At 41.9% G+C, this 21,637-nt stretch overlaps 1 protein-coding gene across 2 annotated transcripts in view; it reads left to right on the top strand.

Annotated features, from left to right (window-relative positions):
- The window catches only part of LAMA1 (laminin subunit alpha 1), a 128,445-nt gene that overhangs the window by 66,670 nt on the left and 40,138 nt on the right, over positions 1 to 21,637 (top strand). For both annotated transcript variants that reach the window (XM_084887735.1, XM_084887734.1), the window contains exons 20-35: positions 689 to 795; positions 1,108 to 1,288; positions 1,880 to 2,016; positions 2,915 to 3,151; positions 4,152 to 4,295; positions 4,797 to 4,976; positions 6,104 to 6,289; positions 6,812 to 6,939; positions 7,779 to 7,899; positions 8,909 to 9,046; positions 13,441 to 13,562; positions 15,814 to 15,900; positions 16,624 to 16,817; positions 17,794 to 17,936; positions 18,450 to 18,539; positions 20,065 to 20,176. In XM_084887735.1, coding sequence (XP_084743861.1) covers positions 689 to 795; positions 1,108 to 1,288; positions 1,880 to 2,016; positions 2,915 to 3,151; positions 4,152 to 4,295; positions 4,797 to 4,976; positions 6,104 to 6,289; positions 6,812 to 6,939; positions 7,779 to 7,899; positions 8,909 to 9,046; positions 13,441 to 13,562; positions 15,814 to 15,900; positions 16,624 to 16,817; positions 17,794 to 17,936; positions 18,450 to 18,539; positions 20,065 to 20,176 — 2,307 coding nt within the window. The remainder of the gene's footprint in view (positions 1 to 688; positions 796 to 1,107; positions 1,289 to 1,879; positions 2,017 to 2,914; positions 3,152 to 4,151; positions 4,296 to 4,796; positions 4,977 to 6,103; positions 6,290 to 6,811; positions 6,940 to 7,778; positions 7,900 to 8,908; positions 9,047 to 13,440; positions 13,563 to 15,813; positions 15,901 to 16,623; positions 16,818 to 17,793; positions 17,937 to 18,449; positions 18,540 to 20,064; positions 20,177 to 21,637) is intronic.

Genomic DNA, 21,637 nt, shown 5'->3' with positions numbered 1-21,637 from the left:
GGTGCACTTGCTGAATCCAAGTATTCATAAATAGTATATGTCCCTGGGATATTTTGTCAGTGAGCTTACTAAACATTTTAAGTAACATTGACAGCTGTGGAATGAATATCAATTAAACATTTCTTGGACCCATTACATTGCATCACTTTAAAAGGTGGGGGATTTTGTACCTGTCTCATCAACATTGCAATAGTAGATAAGACAGAAAAGTCTGGCCTGAGGGTAAGTATATTCGAACTACAAATGACTCATCAGTTAGAACAGGGAAGTATTTTTCATTAAATTATGGAATATCATATTTATCCACATTGGCATAGCTGAGCTTTAAAATAGATATAATTGGAATGAGAGCAAATGGTTAAGTTGATTTTGAAATCTTCATTGCATATTTTTTAATGAAACTTTGTGGATATACATTAGTGGTTCATTTGTAAAATTTCAAGGAATTGATGAAATTGGTCAGGTTAGTTTGCTAATTATTCTCTGGGATGACTTCTTCTACCAACCCTAATTTTGCTTACTCTTCAGAAAAGTACTAAGTATTTAAAGTCATTGCAAAGTAATATATGCATGTTTTTTTTTTTAAGTTTTGTGACCTAAAATGCGAATGTTTACAAGTTTTCCTTTGGGGACTGTGGGATCTGACTGTAACTTTGCGGGAAATGAGCAGTTTGTTTGTGTGTGCCAGCCTGTGAATGCCATGGGAAGGGCTCCCTCTCTGACATCTGCCATCCTGAGACCGGGCTGTGCAGCTGCAGAACACGTGTGACCGGACAGCAGTGTGACCAGTGCTTGGTAAGATGCCTGCGGTCATTGCATGTAATTAAAGTATCTGTCGGAAAAAAATAAAAATAAAAACAAAGTATCTGTCAGCGTGTCAATAATTGACACCTTGACCTTGGTTCAAATACAGGGAATCCGTGACTGCTGGTTAGAGCTAACTGGTTGTACTGTGCTTCCCTATCTAGGGAAGGTGTTTGCAGTTTACAAAAGAATGATGTCACAGACACTCTATGATTCTATGAAACATGCTATGTTCGATTTGGAAAACATTCTAATACTAGTCAGTCACTTGTTAACACGTGTTCTACCCCTTCTGCGAAACAGCCTGGCTATTACGGGCTGGACACGGGGCTCGGCTGCCTGCCCTGTAACTGCAGCCCCTCAGGCTCCCTGTCGGAGGCCTGCACGGAGGAAGGCCGGTGTCACTGCGTGCCGGGCGTGGCTGGGAAGCGGTGCGACAGGTGTGCGCGTGGCTTCTACGCATTCCAGGACGGTGGCTGTACACGTAAGCGTTCGAATTCATCGTCGAGATTGTATCGTATTCTCAGACTTTTCTTCCTCGACTCCTGAGTCTGTGAAGTGCCTTTACTCTTTCTCTTTTTAACACGCAGGATTCCATACCTCTTCTCTGCTTCCCTGTTCTGGGTACAGCCATAACCTTGGGTCAGGTTCTGCTAATTGTGTGAGCTTACGTTAATTACTTAGCTTGGCTTAGCTGTAGTTTCTTCCTTTGTAAAACGGAGAAGCTAATTATAGTCTCCATCCAGGAGTTATTTTTAAAGTGGTACATTGTCTGTAACATGGCATTTGGCATACAGAACAGGCTTGCCGAATACTAACTCTGTCTTTCCCCTCACCCCCTTCCCACCCTGATCCACTCTTTTCTTTCTCCCGCTGCGTCCTGATGACCTCTCTTCAGGCAGCTTCTCTTGACTGGGAGGAGCCACCGCCTCCCACGAGACACAAAGGGGTCTTGGGAATCACGTGGTCTCTTTTGGATTATTAATAAAAGGGAGTAACTTGTAGCACCAGCTCTTACCCCTTCCGTGGCCCAAGGTGTGCTGCCCTGTAACATCACCGTCTGTCTTTGCCGTAGCCTGTGACTGCGATCACACTCAGAACACATGTGACCCAGAGTCAGGGGAGTGTGTCTGCCCTCCTCACACTCGAGGCGTGAGATGTGAAGAATGTGAGGACGGATACTGGGGCTATGACCTGGAGCTCGGATGCCAGGTGTGTGCTCTGACCTCCGCATCTTCTTACCTGAGAACTGCTTTGCTGTAGCAAGTTTCATTCCTCTTCTTTTACTGTTAGCTTGATTTTTTTTACCTTTTTGAATAGCTATATTTAAAAGTAAATGTGGATTGTGGGAATCAAAGTGAAAAAAGCTGCACCCTTAAAATACATCATTCTAAATTTTCTTCAAGAATATAGCTGTGGAATTGATGGCTAAAAGATTTAAAAAAAAATTATTTTAGTGCCTTTAAAATATACTCTGCAATGTATGCTATCTTTCAGGATAAGGGCATAACTCACTTTACTGGAGGGCTTATGGCTAGTCTTCCAGGTTTACAATTTGCTTTTTGAAAAAAAAATATTTTTATTAATTTCAGAGAGGAAGGGAGAAGAAGAGAGAGGTAGAAACATTAATGATGAGGGAGAATCATTGATCAGCTGCCTCCTGCATGCCCCACACTGGGGATCGTGTTCACTACCCAGGCAATCGAACCATGACATCCTGGTTCATAGGTCAAGCGCTCAACCACTGAGCTATGCTGGCAGGGCAGGGTTCCAATTTTCTATGTAACTTTCTTCAGTTAAACTTGAATATAGTTTGTGTTTTGAAAATGGAAACATTACTTGGCTTCTAAAAGAATGTTTGGACGTACTAAGCAGATTGAATTTCTGGTCACAGTCTTGGCCCATGTGCATGTGCCACAAAAATGCACAGATGTGCAGCAGCCCCTGCCTCCTGCTGGCATGTGGAGAAGTGAATCCATATGGCAACATGGCGAGAGACCATCCATTTGTATGATTTCCCCACATTTAGTGTTTTCCTGTAATCCCAGTGTGTGTACATGAGGATGTAGAAGCTGCCTTTGTATTTATTTATTTAAGTTTTTTCTTTCAGGCCTGCAACTGCAGTAGTGGAGGGTCAGCCAGTCATCAGTGCGATGTGCTCACGGGCCATTGCCAGTGTAAGCCTGTCTTTGGCGGACCGAGCTGCCATCAGTGCTCCCTGGGTTTCAGGGACTTTCCAGACTGTGTGGCCTGTGACTGTGACCTGAGAGGGACCGTGGTGGACACCTGTGATGAGGAACAGGGTCTTTGCAGCTGTGCACAAGGAACTGGTACCTGCTCTTGCAAGGTATGGGTCCTTGGCACTCCATTTTCTTCCTCTCTCTCACTCAGCATTATGACTTTTGGGCTTTTAACTGTTTAAGCACTAGGCTTCAAGCTTCTCCTAATGAGTTGACACTGCCTTCTAGGTCTGAGTAAGTCTGTGTGTACTCTTCTAGAACTATGAATGATTCTTTAAATGGGCTCTTTACTGGTTATTACAAGTTAGATGATGAAACTGATTTGAGAAACACTGAGTTTTCTATCATGTGCTTCAGTTGGCTGAGTAGTTGATTTGTCTTGGACAGACAGGTAAAATAGATACACAGAGTTAAGAAGACTTGTGATTTTAGAGCTGGTAAGTAATTAGTTTTTTGTATGTGCTAGAAGACGAAAGGAAATTCGTGTTTCTTTATTTTCCCAGGGGGTAAGATTTCAACCTCTTGCTTAATTCCACATATTTCCATTAGTTTTCCCATAGTGCTTTGTTATAAGGAGGCCATTGGCCACCTTCTCTGGTCCTTCTCTGGGTCTGGCGTGAAGGAAGCCAGATGGTAGTGGTGATTAGTGACTGGTGATGAGACAGGGAAAACTCATATACATACTATGGCCAGGGAGTAATGGAAACATCCGTGAATACCATTGGCTTCCCTATCCATGACAGCAGTTCTCGTTATACATGGCCTGAACAGTTCTCGTTCATGCTTCTCCATCCTGACCCATCATCAGAGTCACCTGGGACCTCCAGAAGGATTCTGGGTCCCCTCCAGGAGGTTCTCATCAGGGATTCTGTATTTTTCTAAAGTGTTCAAGATGATTCTGGTCATCAACTATGTTTGGAAGCCACTGCTTAAGTTTTTGAGAGAACTGATCCCCAGAGAAGTTAAGGAACTTGCCTAAGGAACAGCTAGTTCAGAGACGTTTGTTAACCCAAACTTATTTAGATGGTTTGGTTTATTTCATGTCTGTGTCTTCAGAAATCTATATTATTTCAGCTAAAAATGAGTCTATTATTTCTTCCCCTTTAGGAAAATGTCCTTGGCCTTCAATGCAATGAGTGTCGTGCCGGTACCTACGCTCTCCATGCTAACAACCCTCAGGGCTGCACCCCATGCTTCTGCTTTGGGCTGTCACAGCTCTGCTGGGAGCTGGAGGGTTATGTGAGGACACCAGTAAGTTAGACATGCAGTTAACATGTACTGGTTTTAAGCCTGAACCTTTGGGATTTGGGTGGGGCTAAGGAGAAAATTCAAGCTCTTACATTAAATTTTGATTTTATGGCATGGGAAATACTGAGACACTAATTTGGGTTTCTTATGAATCAGAATTCTGCTTCTGCTGTCCAAAGAAATATATGGAGCTGGAACTTAAAGCATTCAGTATTGTTCCTTAGCTGGTCTATCAAAAGCTTTAGTTGGAGAGGAGATAAACTGCAACATCTCCAAGGTCTCTATATAACTGAGCATTGACCCCAGCAGCAGTTTGACCCTAAATGCTTAAAACACTTTCCGGTCATTTTAATCCACATGTTTAAGTTTAAAGGGAAAGTGTTCATTATTGGGGTTTTAATAATGAAGCTGTCTTGTTTGGGAAATAGTGGTAGAATCTGACAAAGCAAAGGCATGGAGTTCAGTCGTGTTCTAAGGTGCATCTTTCCTCCTTTCCATGACTAGATAACACTGGGCCCAGATCAGCCTCTTCTGCGAGTGGTTTCTCAGAGTAACCTCCAGGGCACGACCCAGGGGGTGTATTACCAGGCCCCTGACGTGCTCCTGGATGCTGTGACCGTCAGGCGGCACGTCCGCGCAGAGCCATTTTACTGGCGGCTGCCCGAGCAGTTCCAGGGAGACCAGGTGAGGCCCCCACCCAGCCGAGAGCCATGCACGCTTCTGGGGATACCGGTGTCATTTGAACCAGTACAGACTGTGCTGGCCTATCCTTCACTGAAGAGCTTATTCATTTCCTCTTCCGAGTGGGGATGGAAAAGTTTAACACTTATAAAAATCCTTCTAAATATATGGATTATTTTTCTAGTCTTTAAAAAATTCAAACTATAATCTCTTTTTCTTTCTTAAAGCAGTCATTCAAAAAATATTTATTGTTTTTACTGATATAAGCTCAATACAAGCCTGGCTGCTATGCCTACAAGGTCTTCCTCAGAAATCATCCAGTTTGGGGGAAAGAATCTTGAAGGCATTACTTGCACCTTTGTTTATGTAAACATTGGAATCTGTGTGTGAATTCACCCTGATCGTTAAAATGTGCAAATTTACATCCAGTGAGCCTACAGAGATAGGTAATTTGTAATTCAAAGAAGCTTGGAAATAATTGGGACCATTGCTACATTGACTGTTATTTTGGAACTTACCTTTTTGTCTGTCATTGTCAGTGTCATCAAGAGGAAGCTGTGGGAGGTGATGGATGGGACTGTGATGGGGGTGATGGTTTCACAGGTGTATACTTATCCCCAAACTCATCAAGTTACATACATTAAATATATATGGCTTTCTACAGCCAACTGTGCCTCAATAAATTGTTTTTACAAACAAAACAAAACTGTTCTATAGTCCACATATGAGTATAGAGGGGATTGAGGAGAAGGTAAATTGGGTAAAGCAATCAAATATTAAATAGTAAAGGAAGGAAGCTAGCCTTTGGGTGGGGGCACACAAAAGCATGCACAGATGTTGAATTATAATGTTGACACCTGAAAATTATAGAATGTTATTAACCAGTGTTACCCCAATAAATTTAATTTTTAAAAACTTTATAAAAATCACTTAACAGAAAAGGACTATAGCTTAAGTGAGCTCAATCTGTCATTAAGTAGAATTAGAGGGAAGTAAATTCCAGACAGCGTATTCCACCCATGGGATGTATTTTTAAGATGCAAGATTTTTAAATGGCAGCAAGCTTGTAATGAAATATTTTTAAACCACTGCTGTGTCAGGGAAGTAAATAATAGTTTACTCTTTGGTAGCTCCTGGCCTATGGTGGCAAACTGAAGTACAGCGTGGCCTTCTATTCCTCCAATGGCCTGGGCACCTTCAACCTTGAGCCTCAGGTGCTCATCAGAGGCGGCCGGACCAGAAAGCAAGTCATCTACATGGATGCACCCGCACCAGAGAATGGAGTGAGGCGAGAGCAAGAAGTTGAAATGAAAGAGGTAATCCTGTACTCTTCTCATATAAGCCCCTCAAAGGCGTGAGCTTTGCTGTGGACATAATGCTGTCAGTAAGCAGCTAGTAAGAGAGTGATCTCAGAGAGCCTGGCATCAAAATTCTAATGGGTTTAACAAGATTTCTAAAAATGAAATCAAATTCCTATTCTCAAGACACTGATATAAGGCTAATGTTAATTTAGTGGGAATTGCATTTAAATCCTTGATGTTGGTACACAACTCTCTAGCTGTATGGCCATAATGGTAAGAAGTCTTTGGACTTGCTTGATTCTGGGCAGTGGCTGACCAGCCACTGTGGCTGCCACGGGGACGTGTGTGGATCTAGGAGACTGGCACTGCTGCCCCTGGGAGGTGACAGGAGGTCATCCTTTTAATTAAACTTAGTGGCATACACAGAACTGGGCTCATTTTTTAGAAATATGTAAAATAATCACTTTCTTTGTAAGTTCATGTGCTTCTGAGAATTTGTACTCTGAATTTTTCATTGAATGTGTTTCCCGTCCACAGAATTATTGGAAATATTTTAATTCTGTTTCTGAAGAGCCTGTCATACGTGCAGATTTTATGTCTGTTCTTAGCAACATTGAGTACATTCTCATCAAAGCATCTTATGGTCAAGGGCTACAGCAAAGCAGGTACGTAGAAACTTCTAGAATTTAAAAATGTTTTTCTTATGTGAAAGCAAAGTGAAGGGGCTTGATGAGATTTGATTCACTTCACCCCCATTACCTCCTATTTTTATTAGTATATGTATTTCTCTTCTTCACCAAAACCTTATTAAATTTTAATATTAGTGTAAAATGTATGAAAAATGACATAGAGCATTCATCTCCCATACCAACATGGGTATAAAATATAAGTACATAATGGTAATGTCTTAGATGAGGAAAAAATATAAACAAATGTTTTTAAGTCCTGCTATTTTCTGCCCTTAAACCACAATGCTCATTTCTTTGTAAGCAACATATCAAAAATGCTGTCCTCTACTCACTTAACCCATAAAGGAGGCCACTAACTTTTGGCCAACTGGTACTTAAGGAGGTCTTTCAAGTATGTTTTCTGTAACACTCCTTTTTTTAAAATCTTCACTCAAGGACATGTTTTTATTGGTTTTAGAGGGAGGGAGAGGGAGAGAGAGAAAAACATCAATCTGTTGCCTCCTATATGCACCCTGACCAGAGATTGAACCTACAACCTAAGTATGTGTCCTGACTGGGAATTGAACCCCAAACCTTTTGGTGTATGGGAGGATGCTCCAACACACTGAGCCACCCAGCCAGGGCAGTAACCCCATTTTTAAGTCTAAAATGTGGCCTGGGAACCTCCACTGTGTAAGAATAGTAGGAACTCGCTTTCACACATTTCCTGTGTAATCCTGAGGAAAGCACGGCTGTAATATATGTGTACATTTCATTACCTACTGCGCTGTTTCTAGGACATGTCTTTCTAAAAATTGGTGTTTTCTCTCTCTCAGGATCTCACACGTTTCCCTGGAGGTCGGCAGAAAGGCGGACGAGCTGCCCCCGGGGCGGGAGCCGGCCTCGCTGTTGGAGAAGTGCCTCTGCCCTCCTGGCACGGCTGGACTCTCATGTCAGGTGGGAGACTGGGATGCACGTCCATGTCCTGGTTTTGGGTTGAAATATGCAGCTCTAAGTGATGAACAGAGTGCATGCGTGTCATATTATATTATTTTTCTCTTAATTTTTTTTAATGTGGTAAATATGTATAAATATATTTTAGCCATTTTCAAGTGTACAGTTTTGTAAGATTAAGTACACTCCCAGTGATGTACAGCCAATCTTTAGATTTATCCACCTGGCAAAACTAAAACTCTGTGCTCATTGGACACCAACTCCCATTTCCTTCTTGCCAGTCCTTGGCAACCACCAGTCTGTTTTCTCTATCTATGAATGTGACTACTCTAAGTGCCTCTCATGAGTGGAACCGACAGTGTTGATCTTTTTATGACTGGCTCATTTACTTAGCATAATGTATCCAAGGTTAATTCATGCCGCACAGTGTATCTGGATGTGCTTCATTTTGAGGCTGAAAAATATTCTGTTGTATGTATAGACTGTATTCTGTCTCTCCATTAATCCATCAATAAGATACTTAGGTTGTTTCACCTTTTGGCTATTGTGAATAATGCTGCTATGAACATGGGTATGCAAATATCTTTCCAAACCCTGCTTTCAGTTCCAAACCTAGCTTCTCAGTCGAATTGCTAGGTCATGTGGTAGTTCTGTTTTTAAGTTTTGAGGAGCTATCATACTGTTCTCCACAGTACTCCGCCAATTTTATGTTCCCTCTCGCAAAGCACAGGTCCCAGTTTCTCCACTTGTTTTTCCTGTGTTTTTTGTTTGTTTGTTTGTTTTTTGTTTTTGTTTTTGTTTTTTTTCTTGTTTTTTGTTTTATGGTAGCCATCCTAATGGTGTGAGGTGGTATGTCATGGTTTTGATTTACATTTCCCTAGTGATTTGTAATGTTGAGCATCTTCTCATGTGTTCATTGCCATTTGTGTGTCTGGGAAAATGCCTACTCAAACTTTTTGCCCAATTTCAAATTGGATTTGTATTCCTTTTCTTTTCTTTTGCATACCCTCAGGACTGTGCACCTGGTTACTACAGAGGGAAACTTCCGGAAGGTGGTGACAGGGGACCTCGCCTTCTGCTTGCTCCTTGTGTGCCCTGCAACTGTAACAACCACAGCGACACCTGTGACCCGGAAACAGGGAAGTGTCTGGTATGTCTGTTTGGGTGGGTGCTTGTTTGAAGGTTAGAATCGGGGTCGGCAGTGAGCATTGAAATTTCTGGTTCAAAGTCAGATCAGTCCCTTGGTTTAGAGAGAGCTTACATTTAGCTAAATGTAAGATACACATGTATTTTCTTCAGAAAGCTTTTAACTAAGTGGTCTGAGATTGCTAATGGAAATTCTTTTAAACTTTTGCTTCCTTGAATTTTTTGCAGGCATCAATTTGGGAATTGATTAAGTGGGCCTTGTTTATACTTAACGGTGCCAGTGGTTATAGTCACAGTACATGAAAACCTTACATCATAGAATTTGAAGAGTCAGCCAAGCCATGTGGCTCAGTGGTTGAGCATCAACCCATGAACCAGGAAGTCACCAATTCGATTCCTGGTCAGGGCACATGCCTGGGTTGTGGGCTCAATATCCAGTAGGTGGAGTGCAGGAGGCAGCTGATTTACGTGTCTTTCTATCCCTTTCCCTTCCTTTCTTTCTAAAATAAATTTAAAATTTTTTTTTTTTAAATTGAAGAGCCACCTGGAAGTATTAAAAATAAGTTAATGCCAGTGTTAAAAATGTATTTCTCTCCACTCTTTTTGCATTTGTAAATGATTTTTATTCTTGCGGCTGTCTTAGTACACATTTGTTTCTCAGACACCTTCCCCTAGACCAAGTTTGGTCTCAGGGACATAAGGAGAACTCTTATCACTGTAAGGGTCCACGCGACCCAGACAGAAGTCTTGTGTCCCAGATTGAGCACGAACTCTTGTGCTCATGATTTTGCTTAAGTTGTCATGGCCTTATTGATAACAGGATATTCCTTCCCTACTCCTAAAACCTCATCCTTTATAATAACATGTGGAAACATCGGTAAACTGTATAAATTGTGCCAAGACTAACTTGTCTCATGTAAAATAACTTAGTGAAGAAAAATGGACTGTCCACCGAGAGAGACACACTGGAAGCATTAGGGGTCCTGGATGTGGCCCAGAGGAATGAAGACCAACTGGCTTTCAGTCACACTAGACCTGCCTTCCTCTTCTTTTACCGAGAAGCATCTTTCATATGTGGAATTTAAAAGCAGTTTCTACAAGGGAAATTGCTAAATTACAGCAGTGCATAGGTGAATTTAGAAACTGAAGTATTTCATGGTTTTTCTCAATTAAAAGATATGTGTTAACCTTTGCTAACCCCATTATATATGTGGAATTAAAGAATTATTTCAGTCATCCAAGGTAAAATGGACTTAATGAGGATGCAAATAGCTGCAACACTATTAAGAAAAAAATTATTCATCCTAATTAGCTTATGCTCCAGGCAAAAGAGAGTGCTAATAGAGAAAGGGGGAAAATATCATCTGAGGATTTAAGGAGAATTGATTTCAGGCAACATAAAGTTGAGATGTAATTAAGTGGGAAGGTCCCTTGGCCAATCATAAGGACAGAGGTCACATGAACAGTTTAAAAAGTTGATCAGTTCTTTCAGACTGCATTTGCAGCTAACTATTTTAACAAGATTAGATACTCCCGGGGCATTAAATTATGACCTTGCCTTTCCTGGCCTGAGTTCACCAGAACAAAGTTCCAAGATCTTCAGCTGACTTGTTGGTTTGTACTAGGAAAAAACATGAAAGACGGTGGCAGTCTTCCCAGCATAAACCATGATGGATAGCTTCCGGACAGTTCCCTGCTTGGGGAATGGTTGGCCAGATGTGACCTGGAACCCCTAGGAGACCTCCCTTGGGCCTGTTAATTTTGCAGTAACACCACAGTGGACACGCATAATGCCAGAAGACTGGACAAGAGATTATAAATCTCGATTATAAATCACGGTGTTGAGCAGAACACATTTTGTTTCTTGCTCTTCCCCCTTTTTTATGCAAGATCTCTGTTCTATGCTTGTCTCTACAAGGTATTGCTAATTGCTATAACCAAAATCCACTCTAACAGAAAATGGTGTCTGGGCTTAAAGCTTGGAAGTTCAGGGTTGCAACAGACCTGTTTTTGTCAGAGTTCCTTCAGATCTTAAGACTAAACTACAATATCCATGCCAAGTGGTTATTTAATGTATATGTACACTCCTCCCACTCACTCCCACAACAGCTCCATGCATCGTTGGGCAGCCCTAATTGCTTCTGGGACTGGTGCCCTTGGATCATCTGCCCGTTGGTACAGTTTTAGTATTTGGAGTCATGGAGACAAGCCACTAGCTCAAATGTGGTCATGAAAAGTGGCGGTATCTTAACACATTATTGGCAAAAACACTTGACAAGACTCTTCTTTCACGTGACCAAAGACTCTGAGTATTCAGTCCTCTCAGTCAAACACCCTCAGGGTACATGCACATGCTGGTCACCTGTGACGGTTCTGAGTGCATTCACCATTCTCAGGTGTGGGGCCAGCATCTGTCTGAAAGCATGCTCGGGGCCCAGTGCTCAGTCACTGCTGCTGGTCCCAAACTGACCAGACACTAAGATGTTTACACTTTTTCCACAAGTTCAGCACCTGGGACCTTGCTCTTTGAACTTGGGACCTTACCTACCTCTTCAGTCTTATCTGTGAGACCTCTTTTGTGGTGCAGTATAACCATGCATTTCCATTTGACAAAGTCTCTTAAGCAATCTCTAGGCACTTGTAAGAGTACAGGTGGGCATCAAGACCTTTTGGATCTGATTTTGTCTAGCATGTAGGATATTCTTCCCTCTTCATGTCACTGGGCCTTTGGTGTTATCATAGAAGGGATTGATCAGAAATGTGATATGAAAGGAGGTGGGGAAACCAAAGAGCAGAGAGATCCCCTGGGGTTCCCTCTCCCCAGCTACTCTCTTCCAAGAGATAGGACTCAGACTTTTCCAGTTGAAAAATTGACAGGTTCTCTGTGCACTTCCCATAGCAACCAACTCATCCCACTGTCAGTTCCCATGAACAGGTTCTTATTTGCTTGCCACTCTTTGGGGCAGCTTGTCTTTGATTCTTTAGGGTCTTGAAAACCAGGGAGCTCATATATTAGGGGGAGCTTTTAATGTTGGAGTTGGTGTTACCAATCAAAAACCAAAAAGTCTGCTTCAGTCCTGTTCACCATCTAATATTTATTCTTTAACAGCCATATCTGTATCTCCATATATCTCCATATCCATATCCATATCCATATCCATATCCATACCTGTAAAAGCCTAATATGCAAATCAACCTAACAGCAGAATGATGCAAACTGACCACCAGGGAGCAGATACTCAATGCAGGAGCTGCCCCCTGGTGGTCAGTGCACTTCCACAGGGGGAGCGCCGCTTAGCCAGAAGCCAAAGGTGGTGGTGGGAATCTATCCTACCTCTGGAGCAGCACTAAGGATGTCTGACTGACTGTTTAGGCCTGCTCCCTTTTGGGGCCTCCCAGACTGTGAAAGGGCACAGGCTGGGTTGAGGGACCCTCTTCCCCTTGCCCCCACTGCACAAATTTCATGCACCAGGCCTCTAGTGTGGGTGTGTGTGTGTGTGTGTGTGTGTGTGTATATACACACATTTTCTTTTTAAGAGAGTGGTCGCAAATTATACTTCTAAAGAGATGCCGCTTTAGGGGCCAACTGAGTCCCAGTAAAATTTATTTTCATCAGGTAAAGTAGGAATACAATTTTAAAATAAAAATACTGGAATCATTTTTAATAAGAAAAATGTGAAAGTAGTTTTTCAAACATATAAAAGGATTTCTCTCTACATCCTCTCTTGCTGCCCACTATAAAGCCTGAGGTAGTGCATTTGCTCAGTGGCTTCTGTCACTGGGTTAGACCTAGTCCAGTGCCCAAGGCCAAACAAAAGTGGGTTTTGTGTTGGACTCAATGTCAAGAACTGGTTGGTCTTTTAGGTTAAATGTTTTCAATAGCCTTCTTTTAGGTCCAAATGATGACATAAAATTTAACTAGAAATGATTTGGTTATTGCAGGAGTCTATTCGTGCTGCTCCAAAACCTTGCGCTTTCTTCCCTCACGTCTGTTTCCCATGTCATTTATTCATTCACTTCTGCTCTTTCAACTCTCTACATGTGATCACTGAACCCCAACCATGTGCAAAGCCAGTGTGCTTCAGATCACTTTAAATCACTGTATATTTTAGATTCAAATTTTAAGGATCAAAAGCTAGCTGCTCTGTGGATATTTTCCATAAGAAGAATGTATTAGTAATTTCTAGGCTGTATTGGGTAAATACAGTTTTATAATGAAAGAAGGCCACAGAGCTGGCAATGTTTCCATGATTTAACAAACTTGAAGAAAATACTCCCTTCCCTAAGAATTAAAAAAAAAATAAGCTGACATGAAACGTGGTGGTGCTTAGCTGATACCAGATAAGGATGATTTCTAACAACTTCCCCTTTCCCCTCTTCTTAAACATGGGGCCCCAGAACTGCGGCGACGACACGGCTGGCGACCACTGCGATGTGTGTGCCCCCGGGCACTATGGGAAGGTGACGGGCTCGGCCACCGACTGCTCTCCGTGCACCTGTCCTCACCGCGGCCCTGCCAGGTGAGCTTGTGCAGATGCGCCGCACACCTGCACCACCGAAGCTGGGGGTGATTCCGTTTTCAGCCCCAGTTTCCAGGGTCAGTACATGGTCTATTTTTCACTAATATTTTTCCATGTGTTGAGAAAGGCTAATTTTAGAAAAACTGTCCAATTCTCACGAGCACTGGAAGAGAATCTTTTCAAAAGCAAAGTTTCTGTGTTGGTATTGGGGTGTGAAAATGGAACCAATTAAAGAAAGGACTTTCAGTTGTTGGGGTTTCTTTTGGGGTGTATTTTAAGACCAATGTTAGCCTCCAACCTATGTATTCAGAATGCCTAGAGGTGAATTATTATTAATTCTATGAATAATGATATAAGGAATTATGATCGTATTTAGAGTAAGTGAACAGGTTTAGAATTTATATTTGGTGACGATGGATGGAATACCAGAAATGCTACATAGTGATGAAATTGGGGCCAGGTTCTACCTGGCACTCGTGATGATTGTGTAGAATTATCTGCACACCAAAAAGAACCAGACATTTTAAGTGGAAGTTGGAATATCCATGGATCCTCTTTGGTTTTAATGAAAATTGTAATTCATAAATATCATTTTATCATTGCTTAGAATATTTGACATGGCATTAAACACAGAAAGATCAAATATACACATTGAGTATACTAAAATGAAGTTCTCTTTTCAGTATTTGAATCTTCTATCTTTTATTATCTCCAAGAAAGCGATGCTTGACAGTGAATACCAAATGAGAGGCACTGTGTAAACTTCCCTTGTACACCATTAAGCACCCTAAAATTTATTGTTTCCATTAATGTTTTGTATTAAATCTGTATATAAAATTTGACTCAATTTCACTCCTGTAATCTAAACTACAGATATACTTGCATAGGTGTGTAAAGATGGATACATTTGATCATTGCTTTTACTCATGGGAAACTGGGCAGGAACTGAAATACCTGTCCACAGGGGATGGATAGACATTGCGGTACATACCTAGAGTGAAATATTTCACAAACACTGAGAAAAGAATAAGGTATATCTATAGGTACGAAACTGGAGAAATGGCTGATTGATTACCTAATTGTCATTATATAATGTGATGCTATTTGGGGAAAAGTTTATATTCATATCCATAGCTCCATGACTGTATGTGCCAAGAGAAATGTTTGGAAGACATTTCTGTAATGTTTGAAAATTTTACTTTTTCAGTCAAAAAGGGTTCTAACCATCCCCAGAGCCTATGATAATGAATTAAAGTTTACACTGCTAGGAAGAGCCTGCGGACATTTGTAATGAGCCATGTACCTGAAGGGCCCTAAAATGCATGTTTTGTTTTCCACACGTTTTATGTTTCCACTGAAGTGTGTCCCTTTGCTGTTTGAGGAGGGGGGAAAAATCAAAAGTGAAGTAAGGCTGCTAGAGAATCTTATAACTCATTCTTGGAACTTCTCTTAACTGGCCCCCAAACGCCTGATTGCCCAGGTGGTTTTTTTCAATGGCTTGCAGTACCCAGATCAGCCTCAAGATGGTGCACGGTGCATTGGTAATTTCAAACGTGGAGGCAGAGGTTGAAAAGAAAGGAATAAGCCAAAAGCAGAAGTCCATGACTGTGGGGGGTCCATTATCTGAGTGGATATTAAACTCTGAGCAGCTCTATCATTTTGCTTCAAATTGTCCTTCACACAACTCCCTACTTTTAGGTCCATTTATTTTCAAATTCCACCCTCCACTCTTCACTTTCCTTTGCCCCACCTGTTCCTACTTGCCTGTCCTAGCAGCTCATTATATTCACCAGCATTTGTCCCGCTCTCTTTTCCGTGCTGGTTTTCATGCTTACTCATATCATCATGTACAGCTCTCTCTAATCACCTTTTCATCTAATTAGTCAGCTAATTCTCCACCTGAATCTCAGAACAAGACCCTTCACCTGGGAAGCTTTCTAGCTTAGTGACTAATCAGGGGGAATCTATAAGATCTGCTTCCTTCCCCTCACGTGGTTGTCACTGGACATGTGTCTAATGAGTGTCTTTTGGATACAAGAGGTACACAAGTACTGATTCCATGTTTATTTCCCCCAATATATTTTTGCTCACTATATTGCAAGCCCTAAAAACCTTGTCTAACTGTGCACTGTACTAACTTAATTTTCAAGACAGTGTTTTGTACCCTAAGAGTAATGAACAAGTCCCATAAGAAAGAGTTGAAATAGTATATCTGAAAATTAAAAAAACAACAACATTGTTTTTCTTTCAGTTTTAGTCCCACTTGTGTCTTGGAAGGTGACCACGATTTCCGCTGTGACACCTGTGCGCTGGGCTACGAAGGACAATACTGTGAGAGGTATGTGGTGGCTTCTGATGTGGAAACTGCAAGGCACAGCTGCTGCTTTATACTCTAGGACATAGTTACTAAAGTGATTTGAGAGTCATCAGTTTGGTTGTGCATGATTGATATTACAAAACAAAATCTGCCGAAACCGGTTTGGCTCACTCGCAGGGGTCCTCAAACTTTTTAAAGTGGGGGCCAGATCACGGTCCCTCAGAGAGCTGGAGGGCCAGACTATATGAACTACTAATTCCTACTGTAACACCTCAGCTGCGCTCACTGCCCAAAAAACCTGGCGGGACGGATCAGACTCCTCTGCGGGCCGCATGTGGCCCGCGGGCCGTAGTTTGAAGACCCCTGGCTCAGTGGATAGAGTGTTGGCCTGCGGACTGAAAGGTCCCAGGTTCGATTCTGGTCAAGGGCATGTACCTTGGTTGCGGGCACATCCCCAGTAGGGGGCGTGCAAGAGGCAGCTGATCAATGATTCTCATCCATGTTTCTAACTCTCTATACCTCTTTCTTCCTCTCTGTAAAAAATCAATAAAATATATTTTAAAAAATCTATGTATTAAGATAAGTACACTTCCTATGGCCATCTCCTCCTCCTTTTAGGATATAAATTATAGAATGAGGTAACTGGGACTGTGTTCTTTGCACTTCACTTGGCAGAAATGGTTCCTATATTATCTTACTGGCATTGATACTATTGTCTGTTCCTGCGTATTTTCCTTTCCGCAGATGCTCCTCGGGCTATTATGGGAACCCTGGGATGCCAGGCAACACCTGCCAGAGGTGTGATTGCAGCCCGCATGGCTCCGTTCACCAGGACTGCGACCGCCGGACTGGGCAGTGCGTCTGCAGGCCAGGGGCCTCGGGGCTCCAATGCGAGGAATGTGAACGCAGGCACCTTCTGGTGGAAAGCAGTTGTATTTGTGGGTATTTTTCTTCCTGAATGTTTAAAGGTGGCTTTTCCTCAACAGTGTTCCTGTTGTTTTTCTGTGACTGCGCCCTATGGCATCGGCAGGAGAAAGTCCTGGTCTCACTAAGCACCGGTTGCTGTGTATTCTGTCAAACTGAACTTTTCATAGTGCGTGTGGAGCCGAGGCAGAGGTTCTAGGGTAGCAGCATTTACCTCTCTAGCACTCTAAGCAGCACAGTCATTCCAGCTTCATAGTTTATCTGCATTGATAGCCCTTTAATGGAGCCAAGAGTGAGCGCAGAGAGAGAACACCTTTGTGGGCTGTCCTTTGTGTTCCCCGGGTTTCATTGGTGGCTTCATTCTTGGCTTCTGTGGATAACTTTTCCAATTCTGATTTATTTTAAAAACAAGCACATGAGTGCTCATCTACGGATGTCTTCTCAGTGGTTCATGGGGAAGATGGGGGTGGGGGTGGGGGAAGAAATGTCAGGATGATGGCACTCAAGAGCTTTTTATTTATGTGTTTGTCTTAAGCAAAAGCACACCCATTATTTTCTCCAGCCTCCTTCACTTGAATTTGATGAAGGTGTGTTTGCAAACTATCTCAGGAAATGATAGACCAAGCTTTGCAAGGAAACACATTTGGAATTCGTTGCCATTGGTCCAAGTCACAAATGAGCAGATGCACTGCAAAGGTCGGAGCTGTTAATACAGCAGACTTGGGACTCACTCGGATCAGTTATTTCTTTCTGTGTGACCGGGGAAGTCACTTAACTGATCTGAGTCTTGGAGTCACCATCTGAGATAGGGGCTTAGTATTCTCTGCTTACCTCCCATGATTCAAGTGGTGTGAGATTCTGTTCCTGGAAGCCTTATAGTATGCTTTGCCCTTATTATGACTTCATGTTGTTATTATAAAATGGTTAATGCACATCCATGGGAAAATGTGCAGACCATTTTGCATTAATTTAACTTTCCTTTTCTTTTAGCTTGTGATGACGAATGTGTGGGTGTGCTGCTGGATGACTTAGACGATATTGGTGATGCCAGTCTTTCTGTGAACCTCACCAGCATCATCCCTGTCCCATATGGAATTTTGTCAAACCTGGAAAATACAACCAAATATCTCCGGGTAGGTACTGGGAGTACAAAGATGGGTCATTGAGCGGGATGGAGTGGGGCTGGACAGTAGGAGTCATTCTGTCTGTTCTCCCTGCTTCCTTATTCACAATGTGCACTGCTGGGAAATGTTCGGCCTTCCCTTGAACGTGACTAGGGACCTCATTATCATGTTACTCTTTTTTTTTTTTTTTTTAAATATATTTTTATTTATTTTTTACAGAGAGGAAGGGAGAGAGATAGAGAGCTAGAAACGTTGATGAGAGAGAAACATCAACCAGCTGCCTCTTGCACATCCCCTACCGGGGATATGCCCGCAACCAATGTACATGCCCCTGACCGGAATCGAACCCGGGACCTTTCAGTCCGCAGACCCACGCTCTACCACTGAGCCAAACCGGCTTCGGCATCATGTTACTCTTTTATTAGGTAGAAGAGTTTCTTTCTGTGAACAAAATAGTTGATAACTAGTGAATCAGAGCATTCGTTTTGAAGCATTGTGATTTGTTCTCTTCATTCTTTGTAGGAGTCTTTATTAAAAGGAAATGCACAACAGGAACTGGTAAAACTTCAGCTTGAAGGTGTTACAGAACAAACAGATGACCTGCAAAGGGAGGTAAATTCTTCACACAAAGGGCTCACTTTCCACTCAGCATTTATGAGCAATTGCATTGGGGGGGGTCTCGAAGGTTCCAGTTAGGTCAGGGCAGCCTCTAACTCTCAGGAGCTATGCTCCAGGGACTTTATGATCAAACTTGTTTTAACCTTGACAGAAATGTGTTAGTGGGGAAGGCTCCTGGCTTAATTTCTATTATCACCTCTGCTGAGGGTGCTGTTGGGCAGTCACCTTTCCATTTGTTCATCATTTTTTCCTGTGGATCAAGGGGTGGGTGGGATTGAAAGATCCCTGAGGTTTCTTCCTTCTAAATTGGCTGCATGAACTAAGCACTTGGTGAGCTCGGTGCTCAGAGGCACTTCCCCAACACCAGGACCACTCACTGCATTTCGCTTGGTAGAATCAGCATAGCCTGACACTAGTTGTGTGGGCTTTAGGCCATGTGCTTCTGATTTTCTGACTTTGAATGGCAAGTGAGCTTGCTCTAAAGTCAGCATGGAATTTAGTCTGTTTATCCCATGTCAGATGATTGGAATTTCCTCATTCACAGGTGGTAAGGGGAGGAAAGGGGTTTATTGCCAAATTTATAATTTTCACTTACGAATTTCATGCGCACATACATATGTATAATAAATGTATACATTGGTGTATCTACTCTTTATCTCTCAACATCTACACACATACACAGTGGTGTGCACTCTAAAAATAATTATTAGCTTGGTTCCTATTAATTTAAAATTAGTAATGATTTGGTGCGAGTTTAAGGCTTAAGTGTGGGCTCTATGTACCTCAGCAAGCAAACATTTGGAAGGAAATAATAAGCTGGTTAAATAAATTCTCTCTATTCATTAAAGAAGATTCTCTTTGAAAACTGACTATAAAACACACTTAGACCTAGTCTGAGTTACTTTACACTCCTAGAAATTACAACCTTCCCTTTTACAAATTATGACATTTCTAATGAAAAACAGCAGCCAAGGACAGTTAAGTCTCAGCCCCTGGGCTGCCAGCTTTACATACATCATCAAATTTCATCTTCATAAAGTCCACGAGGTAAATGCTGTTATTACCCCAGGTTATCGATGAGGCTAGAAGATGTTACAGTCTAGGGTTCCAGCTTGGCAGAACTGGGCCTAAAACCTGGTTTATCTGACTCCATGTTCATAACTCCTTGACTAAGTTCTCACCGTCAATAAAAATGGGTTAAGATTTTTCTTTCTACATTCTGTATACTTGGGTCATAAAGTGAATATCGAATCTTCATAGTAAAGATTCAGGGAGAATCTGTAGTATAATAACCACTTAGGTTGCTTTTGAAAATATGTCATCTTATCTCACACAAAGGTAGCAGTAAATTATTTCATTAACCACTTAATTTCTAATCCCAAAATATTAACTTTGGTTTATATGGTAGTGTAAATATTTGTATTTTGGAATATATTTTGTTATTTAAATGAGACAACTTGAAGAGCAAAGCTTCATATTATTCAAGTCAAACTAACCTGAGACCTTCATTTTCTATCAGCTCACTAGAGTGTTAACAAGTAGCCAACATGTGGCCAGGGCGACTGAAAGAATCCTCAGCAAGAGTCAAGATCTCATGACATTTACTGAGAAACTGAAGATAAGCATTCGAGGTACTGTGGTCAGTGTCTAGCTTGGGGAGTCTATGCTCATTTGGAAGGAAAAGTTCCATTCACTCTATACAACATATGAATAGATGTGTGTTACTTGCACTCAACTGCTAGAGCCAAGGACTGGGGATCCTGATGTTTCCAGATCATGGTCTTTCATTGAGAGTTTTATCTTTTAAAAAATGCATGTTTCCTTCTTTATTTTCTATATGATGTGCTACACCTACATCCTAAGTTATCAAGTAGATGTGGTGCCTTCCCATCTGTTATGAATTTCCCAAATTAAGACTTGTTAAGTGGTGCACAGGGTGCCAGACGATGAGCCAAGCAAGGTCCAACCACAGATCATAGAAGAAAATGAAATAGAGAAGTTTTTACTCACAGGTCCTGCAGAAAGTACCCAGCATGCCTCAAGGGGCCACATGGAGAAGTCAAGGCAGGGATGCTGACAGAGAGACAGAACCTGGGCACCTGCTTTATTTGGTTCTCTGGGTACAGTGTTTTGGGGTTCCTGAGCTAAGGCCCAAACCAAAAAGGCAGACTTTTGGTAAGCTCCATAGGGGTTTTGTCCTTGGGGAACACAGGGGAAGGCTTTAGGAGGCAAGGGAGACTGTTGATCACAGGGACTGTCAACATAGGAACTTACAATAGCTTCTACCCTGTGGCTGCTGTCTAGGGCACGTGCTTGTATGAGGGGGCAAGTGTCAGTTTAAGGTCACTGCAGGCCTCTTGGCTACAGAAAATGGATGCCAAGGCAGCAATGCCATGTAAGTCACTAACTTGACACCATTCCTTTGTCCACAATAGGAGCCGGTGTGATGTGGAGCTTCAGTGTGGTCCCAAAGCGCAGGCACACTATTAGAGTAATTTACTCACTACTCGATTGGGATGTCCCGTCTGATCTGACTTTTAGGTTGCTTTTTTTCGTTTTCTAGCCACAAGAAATATATTCTTGCTTTTCTTTTTGGATTATTGTATAAGGACATAAGGAGTACAGAATCCAATGCAAATCAGACTTTATAGGGCAAAATATAAGAAAATTATTAGAATAAATAATATGATTAATAAGAAGAGTAGTATCAAGTATTGGTGATTCATTCATGCAGTAAATACTTGTTGAACAGCTTTTATGTGTCCAGTGCAGGAAATGCTGAGGTAACAGTGGCCACAGCCCCCTGCCTTTTGGAGAGTAAGGGCACTAGGGAAAACTATCATTAAATAAACAGTAATCCCAAGCCCATGAGTGTCTTTTTATTTTATTTTAATTTTTCTTACTGACATTTGAGAAAGAGAGGGAGGGAGGGAGGGAGAGAGAGAGAGAGAGAGAGAGAGAGAGAGAGAGAGAGAGAGAGAGAGAGAGACATCAATTTGTTGTTCCACTTATTTATGCATTCATTGGTAGCTTCTTGTATGTGCCCTGACTGGGGATTGAACTCAAAACCTTAGTGTATGGGGACAATGCTC

The sequence above is a fragment of the Pipistrellus hanaki genome, assembly GCF_964339955.1.
Source record: "Pipistrellus hanaki genome assembly, chromosome: 6".
NCBI classification, from domain to species: Eukaryota; Metazoa; Chordata; class Mammalia; order Chiroptera; family Vespertilionidae; genus Pipistrellus; species Pipistrellus hanaki.
The sequence above is the reverse complement of the archived record's forward strand: the minus strand, read 5'-3'. Positions and strand labels throughout refer to the sequence as shown.